Here is a 16752-nt window from a genome sequence, read left to right as displayed (position 1 = left end):
ATTTTTAAAAAAAATTGTTTATTTATTATGTATACAATATTCTGTCTGTATGTATGTCTGAAGGCCAGAAGAGGGCACCAGACCCCATTGCAGATGGTTGTGAGTCACCAAGTGGTTGCTGGGACTTGAACTCAGGACCTTTGGAAGAGCAGGCAATGCTCTTAACCTCTGAGCCATCTCTCCAGCCCTATATATTCATTTTTTGAGACAGGGTTTCTTCATGTAACAGCTCTGCCTGTCTTGAAACTACCTTGAAACTATCTTTGTAGACCAGGCTGGCCCGGAACTCAGAGATCTCAGAGATCCACCTACCTTCTACCTCCAAGTGCTGGGATTAAAGGGGAACAGGGGGCTTGAATCTTGAATTGTATTAAAAATCAATTAAATAAATGTGACCCATTTATGAACAGTGTACCACAGCATGGATGTAAATGTGAAATATATGGTCCTTAATAGATATAGGTATTTTATTAATGATGAACTCTCTCTCTCTCTCTCTCTCTCTCTCTCTCTCTCTCTCTCTCTCTCATGCGTGGCATCATGCGTGGCATATATGCATGTAGGTGTGTGGGTGTGAGCATCTGTGTATATTCATATACAGGCCAGAGGAGGATGTCAGGTACCCTGTGGTATGGCTCCCACCTTATTCCTTTGAGAACAGAGCCAAACACTGAGTCTGGAGCTTGGCTGGCACCCCAGCTTCTCACAGGACCCTTAGAGCTTTGAAGGCAGGTCCTCATGCTTGCCCAGTAGCCACCTTACCCGCTAAGCTGCGTCTCTAACCTTTATTTTTTGATTTTTGAGATAGGGTTTTCTGTAGCTGGCCACAAACTGTGTATATACCTGGGAATTGAACCATGGACCTGGTGCTGGCTAGGCAGGCACTCTACCCACTAATTGAGCTGTGCCTGCAGCACCCCCCCCCCCCCGCCCCTCGGATACTTAATTTCTGGTGTTTGCAACTTGTTATAGCAGAGTTGATACTGTGTGACAAGGCCGTCCCCGCTGCTAATGAGTTCCTCTTTCCTGCCTGGGGACAGCTCTCCTTTAGTAGTATTCTCCAGGGGAGGACAGTCAGCTGACGGTCTCAAATTATCTGGCCCATTTTAAACATGACTAAGTGTTCCTTGTTAGAATGACTTTTTCCTGCTGAAAGAGTTTTGTGCCAACTGGAGCCTGAAGGAAGTAATGCTATGAAATCTCTTGTTTATTCCTGATCCTTCTTCAGTGTGCTGACAGAGATCTAAGCGCGACACTGGTGAGCTGTGGTCTGCAGAAGAGCCGTCAGGTACATTCTCAGAGAACCTTCTGGGTTGATTTCCATGACATACGATGCACACCTCTTTGTGACTCTGAAGCTGGAGTTCATTTTCCCTTTTACAATCAGGAAACCAAGCTGCAGCTGAACGACTTGACTCTGTGAGTTGAAGCCCGGCTGTACTTTCTAGCGTGGTACACTCTGTTGGCTGTGTTGATATGTGGTTTCCTGTTTTTCAAGAATTACAGCTTGACTCTAAAATATAAATAGTCTTTCCCCTTGGCTAAGTAATTCTTTCTCATCACTATGGAAGTGAAGAAGTAAGCATTTTCATCCAGCATTCCAGATATATATATATAATTTGGGTCCCCAAAGGAGAATGTTATGCAGACCTATTTGACAGACAAATTGTATCTCTGCACTGAGGATCTTAGCTTAGCTGGGCCTGTTGTACAAGTCTGTAACCCCAGCTGTTCAGAAGGCACAGAAGGCAGAGACAGGAGAATCACAAGTTCAAGGGCAGGAACTAGAGAGATGGTTCAGTGGTTATGAGCACTGGCTGCTCTTCCAGATGACCCAGATTTGATTCTCAGTACCCACATGGCAGCTCCTAATGCCCTGTCACTATCCAGCCTCAGGCAATCAGAAACCCTCTTCTGGCCTCCGTGGACAATGCGTGTACATGGCGCATGCATGCACAGACTCATGCATGCAAAGCAGACCCTCATACGCATAAAATAAACAAAACCTCAAAATAAATGACAAACTCAGTGGTAGCCTGAATAACTTACTTATTAAGACCCATTCTTAAAATACTGCTAGGCATGGCTCAGACTTTTAATCCCAGCCCTTGGAAGACAGAGGCAGGCTGATCTCTGTGAGCTCAAGGCCAGTTCAGTCTATGCATCCTGAGATTCTGTCTTACAAAACAGGTACTGATGACAAATCAATCAAAAATGGCTGGGTGTATAGCACTGTGGTTGAATAGGTCTCTTTCCTGGGACGACAGGAGGGATAGAAAGCCTTCTCGTCAAAAGACCTAGTCTCAGAAGCAAGGTGGAACCGTCATCCATGTAGCCCTGTGGCCTCTGTCCATGTGCACCTTACAAACTGGCTCCTTCAGTTCAGAAAAGCCATTCTTGAGTTTATGAAAGCTCCATTTTGGCTTTCAAGGATACACGTCTGACTAAATCCCTCATCCCCACACCATCTCCTTTAGCCTTCTTGATGTGTTGAATGTGTATGTTGTTGTGGTGATCATTGGAGTCTCCTGGCTGGCTTTGTAGCCACCGATGATCCCATTAGTGCCAGAGTGCTTGATTCGGGTGTGTCTGGGACGCGGGTGCAGAATTTGCATGTGTAACCAGGAGCTGTTGCTGCTTCTATTTCTGGAACCAGCTTTAGCACCACTGCGAATAGCAGAGGTGTAGCAGCATGGCTCTGCGCTGGATGTGCAGACTTATGGTCTTTAATGTACCTCCTGCCACTTGTCAGATCTTAGGCAGAGCAATTAACTTCAGGTCAAGGAATGTGAAGGTGTGATGTTGTCCTGTTCACAAGCCAGCAGATTAACCTGCCGCAGTCTCCAGGACTTCAGGGTGTCATTCATAATCGTAGCTGCTACGCCAGTAGTTTATTTTCTTTTTCTAAACTCTAGTTTGCACAGAGCTTGCCTGCAGATTCAGAGAGCTGTGTGCCAGGAAGGAATCCAGAGCCCAGGGAATCCCATCGTGTGTAATTGGCAGAACAGCTGCTCTGTACTCCGGGGGAGTTAGTGTCTTGATTACACCATGTAATAAACATGCTCCCCTTTACTGTAGAAATAGACACTAGCTGTCTTCTCCAAGCTGTCTTCCACACATACATTCTTGAGGACAACCTGTATTGTAGACACTTTGTATCTCTGCTGGTATGACATGCCACAGACCTGAGAACTGTCTCTAAAATAAGGGAGTGACATAGTAGTACTTCCCTACTAGGTAGCTGAGTAGGTTAAGGCACTAAATGTGTGGGTACTTGGAGCAGAACATTATAAATGCTAATTTTAATATGTGTATGACTTTTTTACCCAAGGGGAATGTTGTGTTGGCTCTATCCCATTTTTATTCTCTTATTATGTATGTGTATGTATGTGCAGATATATGTGGATGTCAGAGGACAGATTGTGGGAGTTGGTTATCTCCTTCCAACTTGTGGGTCTTAGGGATCAAACTCAGGTTGCCAGTCTTGGTAGCAATTGTGTTTTGCCCACGGAGCCATCTCTCTGGCTGTCTTTCCTTTCCTTTTGTTTTGTCTTGTTAATAGAGACAGGGTTTCTCTGTAGCTCTGGCTGTCCTGGAATTCACTCTGTAGACCAGGCTGGCCTAGAACTCACAGACAGCAGCCTGCGTCTGCCTCCTGAGTGCTGGGATTAAAGGCGAGCACCACCACTGCCCAGTCCTCTTTCCTTTTGAACAGTAAATCAGTAAGTATAGGGATGAGAGCAATGACTCGTCAGTTGAGCCTTTACTGCTCCTCCAGAGGACCCATTTCCATTCTCAGAGCCACATGGCAGTTCACAACTGTGGCAGGCGTTGGCATGGTGTTTCACCCCCTTCTCTCTGCTTCCTGCTGTAGGTTAGAGCTGTGAGCTCTCAGCTGTTGCTGCTGCCATACTGGCTGCTTACCAACACTTCCCTGTTATGGTGGACTCTTCTCTGGAATTTTTAAGGCCAAAGAAACCCCCCTTTCCCCCCCCGTAAGTTGCCTTGATCATGATGTTTTATCACAACAAATAAAAAGTACTAATACATAAAAATAAATAAAATATTTTAGTGCTCGACATGATGGCACATGCCTTTAATCCCACCACTCAGGATGGAGAGCCAGGTGGTGGATTTCTGAATCCAAGGTCAGCCTGATTTATGGAGGAGTTCTAGGATGTTCAGGGCTACTCAGAGAAACCTTGTCTTGGGGAAAAAATAGATAAAATATTTAAAATATATGTGTATATATTCCCACCCCCACTGTCTCTGAGATATGGTTTGCGAAATATCGATGACTAGCCTTGAACTCAGGATCGGGAATGCTGGGATTATAGGTGTGCATTACCACACCCAGCTCATATTATTATTCTTTCAAATTGGATTCAGTCTCAACTGTTGCTTACACCTCTGATTAATTCCTTCTAGGACTAGGCTGGGAGGGTGTGGGACACAGCAGGGGATTAATTAAGGAGTGCACCAAAATTATCCACCAGGAATAGAAAAATTCATTATCTGGGGATCACAAACCAAGGCTATGCTCTTGATTTCCATCTCTGAAAGTCACACATTTAAGTTAAACTTTTTGTTTGTTTGTTTGTTTGTTTGTTTTTTGTTTTTTTTTTTTTTTTTTCAAGGCAGGGTTTTTCTGTAGCTATGGAGCCTGTCCTGGAACTAGTTATTGTTGACCAGGCTGGCCTTGAACTCAGAGATCCACCTGCCCCTGCCTCCCAAGTGCTAGGATTAAAGGCGTGTGCCATCTCTGCCTGGCAAGTTAAGCTTTTTCTATTCTGACCATTTTTCTTCCTTGTAATTGTGTGTGTGTGTGTGTGTGTGTGTGTGTGAAACCCCTGATCAAAAAAACTTATTTCTCTTCATTGTAGGTATGCTGTATTAGTCAGGGAACTCCGAAGGGACAGAGCTGATAGAATTTCTTAGGCTGTGGTAGAGTAGTCCAGCAAGGCAGTCTCCTGATGAAAAGGCCAAGAATCTAATAATCAGTCAGTCCTTAAACCCTTGGGCTGAATGTCTCTAACATTCTCTAATGTGGGTTCTAACAGTGTCCTTGTATGGGGGCTGCCACCAGAAGGTATGACCCAGGTTTAGGGTGGGTCTTCTAACCCAAACTGATCTGGATTTAGGGTGGGTCTTCCACTTCAAATAATCCAACCAAAAGAAAACCACACAGGTGCCCTGGCTCTGCTTTGGTTTTAGTTAATTACGGATTAGTCAAGTTGACAACAAGATTGGCCATCGCCCATAAATTGCTGTGTTTGATGTCGCTCTGACTTGTTCCCTGGGGGTGTTATGAGGTGTGAAATTTCTTCTCCCCATCCAATTGACTGTAATTGCAAATTTCTTTAATGGAGTACTTTCCCTTTCTTAAGTTTCTTATTCTAACGGAGGGCTTTCCACAGTGACAGTGTGATCTGCAATCGAACATGGCCACTTCATGGTGTTTAGATGCTGCCTCCAGGTTCCACTGGACGTCACTTGTAAGACCCGGATGTGTATGTCTGGTTGTCTGGTGAATACTTTGCCTAGATTGCTTTTGCTCCTCGGCCAAATTGTAATAATCGCTATTATCTCCCTCTTGAGCCAGGGTTACAGAATTGAACATTTCACTTCTACCCTTTCTCTGCAGACTCCAGCCCTGCATTTTTAAAGAAAACAAACAAACAAACAAAACAAAACTGGGTTTCAACCCTCCAGCCCTGGCTGCCTGGCTGGCCTGAGATATTTGCATAACAGTGATCTCAAACTTGCAGCCTTCTTCTGAGTGCCCACTGATGTAATAGTGGCTAGAACATCACAGGAGTAACTAACATTCTGATTGAATTTAAGGCCCAATGCATAAGATGAAATCCATTCCCAGTACTGCTATTCCTGTCATGCCACAAACCTATTGCAGGACAGGTCATAGACCTCTGCCTCCCGAGTGCTGGAATTAAAGGCTTACGCCACCCCACCCGGCCTCAGGAATCTTTGGAGTAGGGGTCGAAAGATTGTAGATCCAAAGGTGGTAGATAACCATAAGGGAACTGTTTTCTGGGCACAGCAAGCTGGTTATACACATGATCTCTGTGCTTGTGACGGCATGCCCAAGCGCTGTGTCAACTCAGGTCAGACAGAAATCTCAGGGCAGAGAGTGGAAGTGGACACAAAGTCCCACCCGTAACTGAGGAGATGTTGGTTATTGAAAGCTGCCAGGAGAGGGAGAGTCAGCTTTCTTTAGGAGTGTTACCCCCGGTAAGCGACTGTTTCTGTGGAAGGCTATACATCCAGAAATATATGAGCATCACAAACTGGACTCAGTTGATTTAAAATTAGAAGGAGGAGGAGGAGGAGGAGGAGGAGAAGGAGAAGGAGGAGAAGGAGGAGAAGAAGAGGAGGAGGAGGAAGATGAGGAGGAAGAGGAAGAGAAGACACAAAGTTGGGTGAGAGGGAAGGAGCAGTTCTATCAGAACCCATTGTACAAAATCCTCAAAGAACTACCAAAAATGAAGAAACAGAAAGTATACTTCTCAGTAGCTGGAGTTTCTCAATGTGTATCAAATTTCCTGCCCTTCCCTCCTCAGTATAGCATATAAATATGGAGCAGACCCAAAATGTGAACTAAGCATCTATTTGGCCAAGCCTCTGAGATTGGGAGGATATTTGCCGGTGTAGCATATTCAGCCAGGCACGTGCAACCCCTGACCCAGAACAGCTATGAATGTGGCCCAAAACAAAAAGCATAGACTTAATTAAAACATTTTGGCACGGCCCCCGCCCCATAAATAGATTGAACTGTTCTTGACATGGACTTTATAATGACACCATCCCGTCACCACGTCAAAAGGGTGCTCATTCCTGCTGGTAGACTCTTCTTACTGGACTTCGCTCTGTAAAGCCTGTCTACCGTAGCCGTTAATTCACAAATCATAGCCTCGGGGAATAAAAATGTAAACATTGGAACTAGAGTTTGCATTTCATTGAGGGGATTTTTTTTTTTCAAGACAGGGTTTCTCTGTTTTACAGCCATGACTGTCCTGGAATTTGCTCTGTGGACCAGGCTACCCTCAAACTTACAGAGATCTGCCTGCCTCTGCCTCCCAAGTGTTCCCAAGAGCGGAGTGTTTTCCTGATGCCCTAACTGAGTAGCTGAACATCTCCTGCCCAGAGCCAGCCTCCTGGACTAGCTATAGAAGAAACATGAACTTAAGTTAAATGGTTTTTAACCTTGTTACCAAGTGCATTGTTAATTCTTGCAGTTATCCTGGAAGAGAGTTGGGCTGTTGGAGAGCTGTGGAAAGCTTCGTAGGTCACTGAGCTTCAGGAGTCAAGAATGGCTTTTCTCAGAGTGTCCCTCAGCTGGTCACTGAGTCATGGCAGAGGGGAGCAAGCTGGACATGTGTGTGTGCTGGGATCTGGGATCTGGAAGCATAGCCTCTGCCTGGGAGTTGGCTGGAAACACTGTTCCATTGCTGGCTTCCCAGCTTGTGGGTCCAAGTGGCTTTGGAGAAATAGAGGAGTTTAAGTGGTCCAGTCTGGAGTGGGGTGGAATTCTGGAAAATGGGAGAGAAAAAAAAGCGTGACTCATGAGTCACCCCAATATGTTGCCTGTTACAGAGAGATGGCTTATTCCTGGAAAAGAGAAGAGGTGGAGCATAGAGGGAATGGCCAGAAATGACTAGTACAGGAGCCCTCTAGTTTCTCTAGACCCTACAGAAACTAGGTCATGGTGATGGGATCTAAGACCAGATTAGTTCACTTTGTCAATTCAAAGGTGGATCTTTTAGCAATGCCCAGATCAACCTGATCAATCTCGACCAACAACTGCTTAGGAAGGGCTCCCTATGAGCTAGCTACTCATTGCACTAGAACTCTCCTTGTTTTTATGATGATGATCATGTAATAAAATTAATATAAAAATGTCTATAAACTTCAGGAATACCTTTTTTCTTCTTTTTCTTTCTTCCTTCCTTTTTTCTTTCTTTCTTTCGTTTCTTTTCTTTCTCTTTCTTTCTTTCTTTCTTTCTTTCTTTCTTTCTTTCTTTCTTTCTTTCTTTCTTTTTGAGACAAGATTCTCTGTGTAGCCCTGACTCTCCTGCAACTTGCTCTGTAGACCAACTCAGAGATCTGGTTGCCTTTGCCTTCTGAACGCTGACATTAAAGGCATGCACCACCACCATCTGGCTCAGAAGGATCTTTTCTTTCTTTTTTTTTAAAATTTATTTATATTTAATGTGTGAGTGCTCTGCATGTATACCTCCATGCCAGAAGAGGGCATTAGATCCTATTATAGATGGTTGTGAGCCACCATGTGGTTGCTGGGAATCCAGCTCAGGCAGGGCCTTGTGTATATTAGGCGAGTGCTATTGTATCTCAGCCCTCATGTGACCACAAACACACACAGTTTTTTTTCCCTTGAGGGGTGGGATGGGTCTACTAGCCCTGGCTGGTTTCAGACTCACTGACCTTGAACTCCTCCTCCCTCAGCTTTCTGGGCCACCACATTCAGCATCATGTGATAAGAAATGCTAACCGGGATGCTGGGCAGATGGCTCAGTGGTTAGGAACACTGCTCTTCTAGAGGACCTGGGTTCAATTCCCAGCACCCACATGGTGGCTCAGAAATGTTTGTAACTCCAGTTCCAGGGGATCAAGTTCCATATTCCTGCCTCCGTGGGCACCAGGCACACAGAATATATATATATATATATATATATATATATATATATATATATATATATATATATATATATTCAAGACACCCATACATAGACATAAAATAAAAATAAATAAATCTAGTTGCTGGACCTAGTAGCGAACTCTTTTTTTTTTTTAATTCTAGTACTCAGGAGGTAGAAACAGACAGATAAATCTCTATGATTTCAGGGTCAGCCTGGTCTACAGAGTGAGTTCCAGGATAGCCAGAACTATACAGTGAGGTCCTATCTCAACAAAACAAACAAACAAACAATTAAGGAAATTTGGAAAGAGAACTGCTAACCTAAACTACGTGCACAGTTTCTTTGTGCGATCTTTAGGATGATATCCTGGTTATCCTGGGCCTATCTTCTCACCTCACAGTACATCTGATCTAGTGGGTATGCACTAGCTGTGCAAACCACATGTGAGCATAGCAGACAGATCTCGTAGACAGAATCAGTCTTTCCTGTGAGATTAAGTGGCACAGTCATCTCGCTCCTACCTCTGTGGTTTTGGAAAGCTTCTGCCTCTCAGCTAAGTAGGGGATGTGATTCTCACAGGCTATGCTCGCTTCCCTTCTTATGCACCTAGGTGGCTGCTAGCACCCCTGCAGCCTTCCTCCTTTCAGCCTCTATGACCATCTTGAATTGGTGGTCAGGGCTTGCTCCTTTGTCCTTTGATGACTGCTAACTGCAGTGTTTCCTCTGTTCCAGTCTCTAATCAGCCTCTCTATGAAATTTCCACAGCCTCCCTCAGTTCCTCTCTGGCCTTCTCCACCCCAGCTTTGTTCTTCTGTGTAGCAGCTTTTAGAGCAGAATATCTGTTTTGCTTAACATTTCATTGTTTGTACCCCCATCATACATGCATCGATGACACCAGTTGTGGCAGTGGTGTCTGGTGCTCGTTGCCTGGTATTGGAGCTAGAAGTCTGTTTCAATTTTGTTTGTTTTGTTGTTGTGACAGACGCTATAACAAAAGCAACTGAAGCTCGGTGGTGGCGGTACAGGCCTTAATCCCAGCAGGGGGTAAAGTGCATTTGATGCAGCCTGGTCTACAAAGCAAATTCCAGCACAGTCAGAATTTTTACACAGAGAAATCTTTTCAAAAAAGGAAGGAAGAAAGAAAGAAAAGCAACTTAAGAGAGAAAGGATTTAGTTGGTGATTCATAATTCCTGGTTTCAGTTCTTCATCGTGGGAAAGTCGAGATGGCAGGGTAAAGCAGCTGGTCACATGACCTTCATAATCACAAGCAAAGAGCAGTGACTTCATACACACACACAGTTGACTCACTTTCTCTTCTCATACAGTTCTGCATCCTTTGCCTAGGGGATGGAGCAACTCACAGTGGGCAGCTCTTCCCACTTCAGTTAAAACAGAATTCAGACTGATAGGACCACAGACTAGCCTAATCTAGACTGCCCCTCACTGAGATTCCCTAACTATGTGATTCTAGGTTGTGTTCCGTTAATGACATAGAGCCCTTGATGGGTAGACATGCTTGCTGTACAGTTCGGGCTTCATAAAAACAGAACCACATGTGAGAGTGTCATTGTAGACTCTTCAGATGCCTCTACAGAAGTATTATTAAGGATAATGCCAACAATTTTTTTATTGATTTATTAGTTTTTATTGATCATTTTCTTGTGTTCAAGAAAGTGAATGAGAGCCAAGAGGGAGGGAGGAGGGTGGGAGAAAGAAAGAGAAAAGGGAGGCAGAGTCAGGGGCTGGGGGCAGGATGAAAAGGGATGTGGAGTTGGAGATTGTAGGTTCTTGCCCAAGGCTCTGTGCCTGCCTGGAGGTGAGACTCCAAAAGAAGTCTGACCCTGAAAACCTTAGTGCTCCACTGGGGAGCGAGAAAGGCAGTGTAGCATCTGCTGCCTTGCGGCCTTTTGGGAGAAGAGATAATAGTAACAAATAATATCTACTAGTATGGAAACATTGTAGCTAGCAGTTTAACATTTCATGGAGAGGGACATCAAAGGCCTTACTTATCAGTACCGCAAGTAGAACTGTGTAGGATTCTTTCTACACAGGGGTTCAGCCGGAGAAGAAACTGTAACAGTTAAGAAATCAAAGCTGGCAATTGAAAATGGTTACAGGTTTCATGTAGTGTTGCCATTTGTATCAAATCGTGATAGGTCATTAAGGTAATTTGGCAACCCACCTTTGTCTTTACAAATACTTGGGAAAACAAAACAAAACAAAACAAACCACTGAAGCAAGTTAGCTTAAGTCCAGCCAATTTACAGATAGGCAGGGAAGGGAAACAGCTGCTGGTATTTACTCAGAAAGTTATTCCTAGACACACAGATAGCACCAAGGCCGCCGGCCCAGATTGTGGAACAAATGTCTTTTCCTAAAATCCAGGCTCATTTTCAGAGAACGCACCAAGAATTTTATTTTAAGTCAGCATGTGGCACATGCCTGTGATTGTAACTCATAGGAAGTAGAGGCAGGAGGATCAGGCAACCTCTATTGTATAGTGATTTTGAGACCCTGTTTAAAATTGAAGAAGAAAAGGGAGGAAGAGGAGGAGGTTAAGATTACCATTTGGATTTATTTGTTTGAGTTTTTGAGACAGGCTCCTGGCTATATGCTTAGCCCAAACTGGAACTCTCACCCAATTATGGGCATGTGCCTTCATGCCTAGCCAACCTACACTTTTAAAAAATTAAATTCATATTTAATAAATACAGGCACTGTGTCCCCCTTTCCTCTGCTGAGGCAGCAGCAGGCTTGTCACAGTAGCTGGGGTTTATGGCCCATACATTCCTTTTTAAAACATTGCATTATTACATGGAGATCAGCTGGTTTTGTTTGTTTGTTTTCACACTCAGTACCCTTTCTCCTTTTCTCTTAGCTCTGTTGAGGATGCTAACACAATCTGTGACCTGGAGTTGATAGCATTAAACCCAGTTTCTCATCTGCAAAATGAGATATTAGTGTTTACTTTGAAAGCTTATCATACTGTTTATATGAAACATCATTTTTCAAAGGGCTTAATATAATGCTTGGCACAAAGTTGACACTAGAAAAATTATGGTATTTCCTTCCCTCTTTCCCATCACAAACCTATGCATATTTTTTCTTCCTGAAATTACTTTGAGTAGCAGCCTCAAAATTCATAGTCATGTTTGGCTTCTGAAATATGCTAGCTATTTTGTTCATGTACTTTGGAAGTTAGTGAAGAACCATTTTCTTTCTTTCTAAAAAATTTTATTTGTCTTTTTGAGACAGGGTTTCTCTGTGTAATAGTCCTGGCTGTCCTGGAACTCGTTTTTTTAGACCAGGCTGACCTTGAACTCACTGAGATCCTTCAGCCTCTGCCTCCCGAGTGCTGGGACTAAAGGCATGCACCACTACTGCACGGCTTCTAAAATATTTTTACTGTTTGAGAATGTCAAAACATACATTTTGACATTTTGAGTACTCCAACTCCTCCCAGATCCATCCGCGTCTCCCTACCCCAACACTATGTTCCCTTTTGTAGTTGATATCCCATGAACTTCAGTTTGTGCTGCCCTCTACTACTGTGTGGGGGACCCATCCATTGGAGTACGTCTATCCACCAGGAACCACGCCCTTGAAAACCGACTGTCCCTTCTTGAAAACTGACTGCCCAGAGAGCCTTGGTTAGGGGTGAAGGCTAACATACCCTTTTCCACTCCATGATCCAGTGTTGACAGAGATCCTGGCCAGGTCTGTGCCTACAACCACAGCTGCAGAGTAGTCCCTGAGTCCCATGGTCCTGTCATGTCCCTCAGATCTATGCAGACAACCACGGCTGCTGAGTAGTCCCTGAGTCCCATGGTCCTGTCATGTCCAGCAGGTCTGTGCAGACAACCACGGCTCTGCGTCCCTGAGTGCCATGGTCCCATCACGTCTGGAAGACACTGTTGAGCTTCAGGTCTGATTTTGGCTCTTACCATTTTTTTGTTCCTTCTTCTGAGATAGCCCTAAGTCTTGGGGTGGGGGTATGATGATATAGACAGTTCGCTTGGTGTAAGCCTTCCACTAACCCTCATTCTCCAAATTGTTACCAATTATAAATTTCTGGGTTAACCGCCATCCACATAAAGAAACTTATGTCACCCATGAGATCTGAGAGCTGTGTTGTCTATGGCTAGAGAGCTACAAATTTAGAAGACAGCTTGATACTATGTCCATGTAAGAGAATAATAGTTGGTTTGCTGGATGTGGTGGCATATATCTATAATCTCAGCACTTAAGAGGCAGAGACAGGCTAATCTCTGAGTTCTAGACCAGCCTGATCTGCATAGTGAGTTCCAGGCTGTTTACACAGTGCGACCCAGTTTCAAACACACACAGTAGTGGATTTACCCATGTGACCTGGGAGCCCCAACCATAAATTCTTGGCCAGACTTACAGTACCAGGCATGTGTTTGCTCTAGTATAGTGACCTTAGATCCAAGCAGAATCCACTTGTCTACTGCTGTGTCTGTGAGCACACATTTCCGTTCTAGACATTATTGCAGTTCACTCAATTCACAGCCGAGGAAGGCCACTGGTGTTGTCTTTACCTCCCGTCAGCCTGCACAGTGTCTCCCAGTACTACAAAAGCTGGGTGATAGGGGGGAAGCTTCCTGGTCAGTACCCATGACAGTTGTATAGTGTCTTCAGCAGTAGGGTCTTACCATGAAGTTCTGGTGGTCAACCAAGAGCAATGGCCATGGGCTGTATTGTTTGGGTGGAGGGAAAGTCTCATGGACACCGCTAGCCAACAACTTAGTGGAAAGTATCCCACACCTGGCACTGGGTCCAATTAAATTCCATATAAATATCTGGAAGTTTATATAAAGAAGATTTCTATGTCTTTTTCAAAGTCCTTATTAGTTATCCCTACCCAATACCCTGCTCTGCTCTGCCCCCATCTCTCTCCCTTGTCATTATTTCACGGCACCCGTTCTACTCTTCTCGCTCCCTTAAGGTCCGGGGTACAGGGGAGTTGGGCAGGGGCTGGGGGGGAGGTGGCGCACACCTTTAATCTCAGCACTTAGGAGGCTGAGGCAGGCACATCTCTGAGTCTGAGGCCAGCCTGGTCTACAGGGTTCCTGGACACCTGTGACTACACAGAGAAACCCTTGTCTTGTAAAAAACAAACAAACAAAAAAGGATCTTCCTTTTCCTTCCCACCAACGGTCCCTTTCTGATTTCCTGTGCACTGTTGTCCTAACTTAGCACACAAATCTTAAGATTTGATGCTAAGATCTGCGTATAAGTGAGAACGTGGTGTTTGCCTTTCTGGGTCTGGGTTATCTCAACCATTTCACTACAAATTTCATTTTTCTTTAGAGCCGAGCAGAATTCCGTGATAAACGTTTACCACATCCTCATTATCTATTCCTTAGTTGATGGGATGAGCCTGTGTCTCTGTAGTCGGAAATAGAGTTCGTTGGGTGTATGCCCAGGAGTGGTGTAGTAGGGTTACAAAGTGGATCTATTTCTGCTTTCCCGAGAAAGTGTCACATTGATTTCCATAGTGGCTGCGCCAATATGTACCCCCAGCAATGCTTGAGGGTTCCCCGATTTCCAACGTTTGTTGTTTTTTGTTGCCTCAATCCCAGCCATTCTGACTGAGTTAACGTGGTGTCTCAAAAAAGTTTTCATTTTCTTTTCCCTGAGAACTAAGAACATTTTTTAAAACATTTCTCAGCCACATGTATTTCTGAGAGCCATTTTCTAATTCAAATGTGAGCCTGACTTCTTGTCCCAGGATGTTGCTAGTTGGGTGTACCCATGTGTCTATTCGCGAGCTCTGCTTACAGCTGCTGTTTCTTTTCCAGATGAGCACCTTCCACTAACTGACAATGATGGCGTTCAAGGACAGCAGCAGCAGCAGCAGCAGCAGCAGCAGCAGGTAAGCAGGGAGTCCGCAATCCAAAAGAGTTTAACATTTAAAGTGACATTTGCCAGCTCGGACCACACAGAGAGTTGTAAGTCAGCCAAGGTTCTGCCAAGAGACCAGGTCTCAAAAAGTCAATCAAGTAAACTTGACAAACCAATTCAGTAAGCCAGGCGTAGTGGTGCATGCCCTTAATCCCAACACTTGGGAGGCAGAAGCAGGCGGATCTCTGGGTGTTTGGGGAGTGTGACAGCACACACTTGTCATTTAAGGGCTAGAGAGGTAAAGGTGAGGGATTATCAGAAGCTCAGGGCCAGTTAAGTACATACACTGGCGAGGAAGTGAGGCTGTTATTTAGATCACCAAATTCTGTGTTCAGAATACTGGCTCATGTGCCACTGGTTCCAGGGAACACTCACTGAGGCTGTTCTGAAACAAATGTCTTTATGTGTGCCTCAGTGGATGGAATTCTCTAGTCCTTGTCTTGTACTCCCCTCATCTCTCCTACTCAGCATGTTCTGCTTAGGTCTCCTTTTTTGTACTAAGGGGCAGGTGTTTCTTGTGTAGTGTGTATTTTCTCTCTTCGTGATGTGTGTTTGTACTAGCCGGCTTTCTGATGCAGTCTTGAAGAATAATTCAGTGGACATGGAGAAAGAACTTTCAATAATATGAATAAGTTATTTAAATTAGCTATTAAAAACACTTGAAAAGACAGACAGACAGACAGACAGAAGAAAAGGAAGGAACTGACACAAACTACTCAATAACTATTTCTTGAGTGAGAGGGGTTGTAGCCAAGAAACTCAGGACGTTGTCTGTTTTTCCCCTTGAGAATCATTTGTGGATTCAGTGTCAGGTGACTCAGCTGTGAAGTATGCATTCTCTTCCCTACTACAGGGGCAGCATGGGACCTTCAAAGACCTCAGTGGAAAGTGCCCTCGTTTGTCTTCGGTTTGATCATAATTTTGGCTACACATAAGTCTTGAATTTTTGCATAAATGTCTTGTCATTTATAGATTGGTTTTGACAGCACTTCCAAAGGCCTTTCCTACTCCACGTCTGTGGAAAGTAATGTCTTCTGTATTCTTAGTTGACATTTAAATGAGAATATGTGGGCTGGTGGCCTGTGGGATGAATCTGGTCAACACGTGTGCTTCGGTTAGTGCAGGGCCCAGCTATGAGGACTCAATAGAGACCACCCAGGCACCACCCAGGAACCGACTATCCAAGGGGAAATACCTAACATTCTAACCATTATAGACACAATCACCTGATGTCTCTTAGCTTAGCACACACCCCATTTCCTGTCTCCAAGACACCCCAAGACAACTGTCAGCCAATCAGGGGTCCTGAATCTTAGAAATCCCCTCACCCCAACCTCTGCTATAGTAAAAACCCTCCCCCAACTGGGCTTATGGCTCTCCGACCTCACTGCTATGTTGGATGGATTGAGCGTCCAAGGTTGAACTTGAATAAAGGCTCTTTGTTTTTGCATACAAATGCAGACCCCATGGTGGTTTTGGGGGGGACCCTGTGATCTCAGTATAACAGTTGTCCCTTCTTAGCATTCTGAGAGAAAAACTATCTGCAGATACTTTCATCTAACAGTCTAGGTCCCCATTTTTCCTTGATTTTTAAGTTTTAGGAACCCTGGACTCATATGCTAGATAGCCGCACTAACATAGAATGAATATATGTGTATGTGTGTTGTCAGAAGTATTGGATCCCCTGGAGCTATGGTTACAGGCGGTTGTGACCTGTTCAATGTGTGTGTGTTCTGGGAACAGAACTCACTTCTACTGTAAGGGCAGTTTGTGCCCTTAACCACTAGGCAATTTCTCCAATCCCAATCTGTTTGCGAGAGTCTCATGTAGCCCAGCCTGGCCCTCTGGACCTTCCTGCCTTCACCTCCTGGTACTATATGGACTTGTACCTTGGTGTGGGTTTGATCAGTCACAGCTCTTTAAGATAAGATGTCACTTCTCTCGTCTGAGCCCCCAAGTGACTTCCCTCATTTCTTTTCTAGAATGTCAAGATGATCCCTTTAGTCTACAGGTCAACAAGAGTTTTCCCTGCCAATCTACTTTGTCTCTTGGCTCAAGGGAAAGCCTTCAAATTTTCCAGTTTGTGTAATTGATGCCCAGCTACATCCATCTGGTCAACCTGGGTACCCTAACATGCAACCCATTCAGTAT

The 16752-nt window shown here is 44.4% G+C and overlaps 1 protein-coding gene across 2 annotated transcripts in view; it reads left to right on the top strand.

Moving 5' to 3' along the window:
- Nucleotides 1-16752, top strand: part of Aff1 (AF4/FMR2 family member 1) — a 160674-nt gene that overhangs the window by 4332 nt on the left and 139590 nt on the right. For both annotated transcript variants that reach the window (XM_038323757.1, XM_038323748.1), the window contains exon 2: nucleotides 14499-14564. In XM_038323757.1, the coding sequence (XP_038179685.1) occupies nucleotides 14523-14564 (42 nt within the window). In that variant the 5' untranslated portion in view covers nucleotides 14499-14522. The remainder of the gene's footprint in view (nucleotides 1-14498; nucleotides 14565-16752) is intronic.

This window comes from Arvicola amphibius, chromosome 1 (assembly GCF_903992535.2).
Source record: "Arvicola amphibius chromosome 1, mArvAmp1.2, whole genome shotgun sequence".
Classification (NCBI taxonomy): domain Eukaryota; kingdom Metazoa; phylum Chordata; class Mammalia; order Rodentia; family Cricetidae; genus Arvicola; species Arvicola amphibius.
This window is presented reverse-complemented; position numbering and strand designations above follow the sequence as displayed.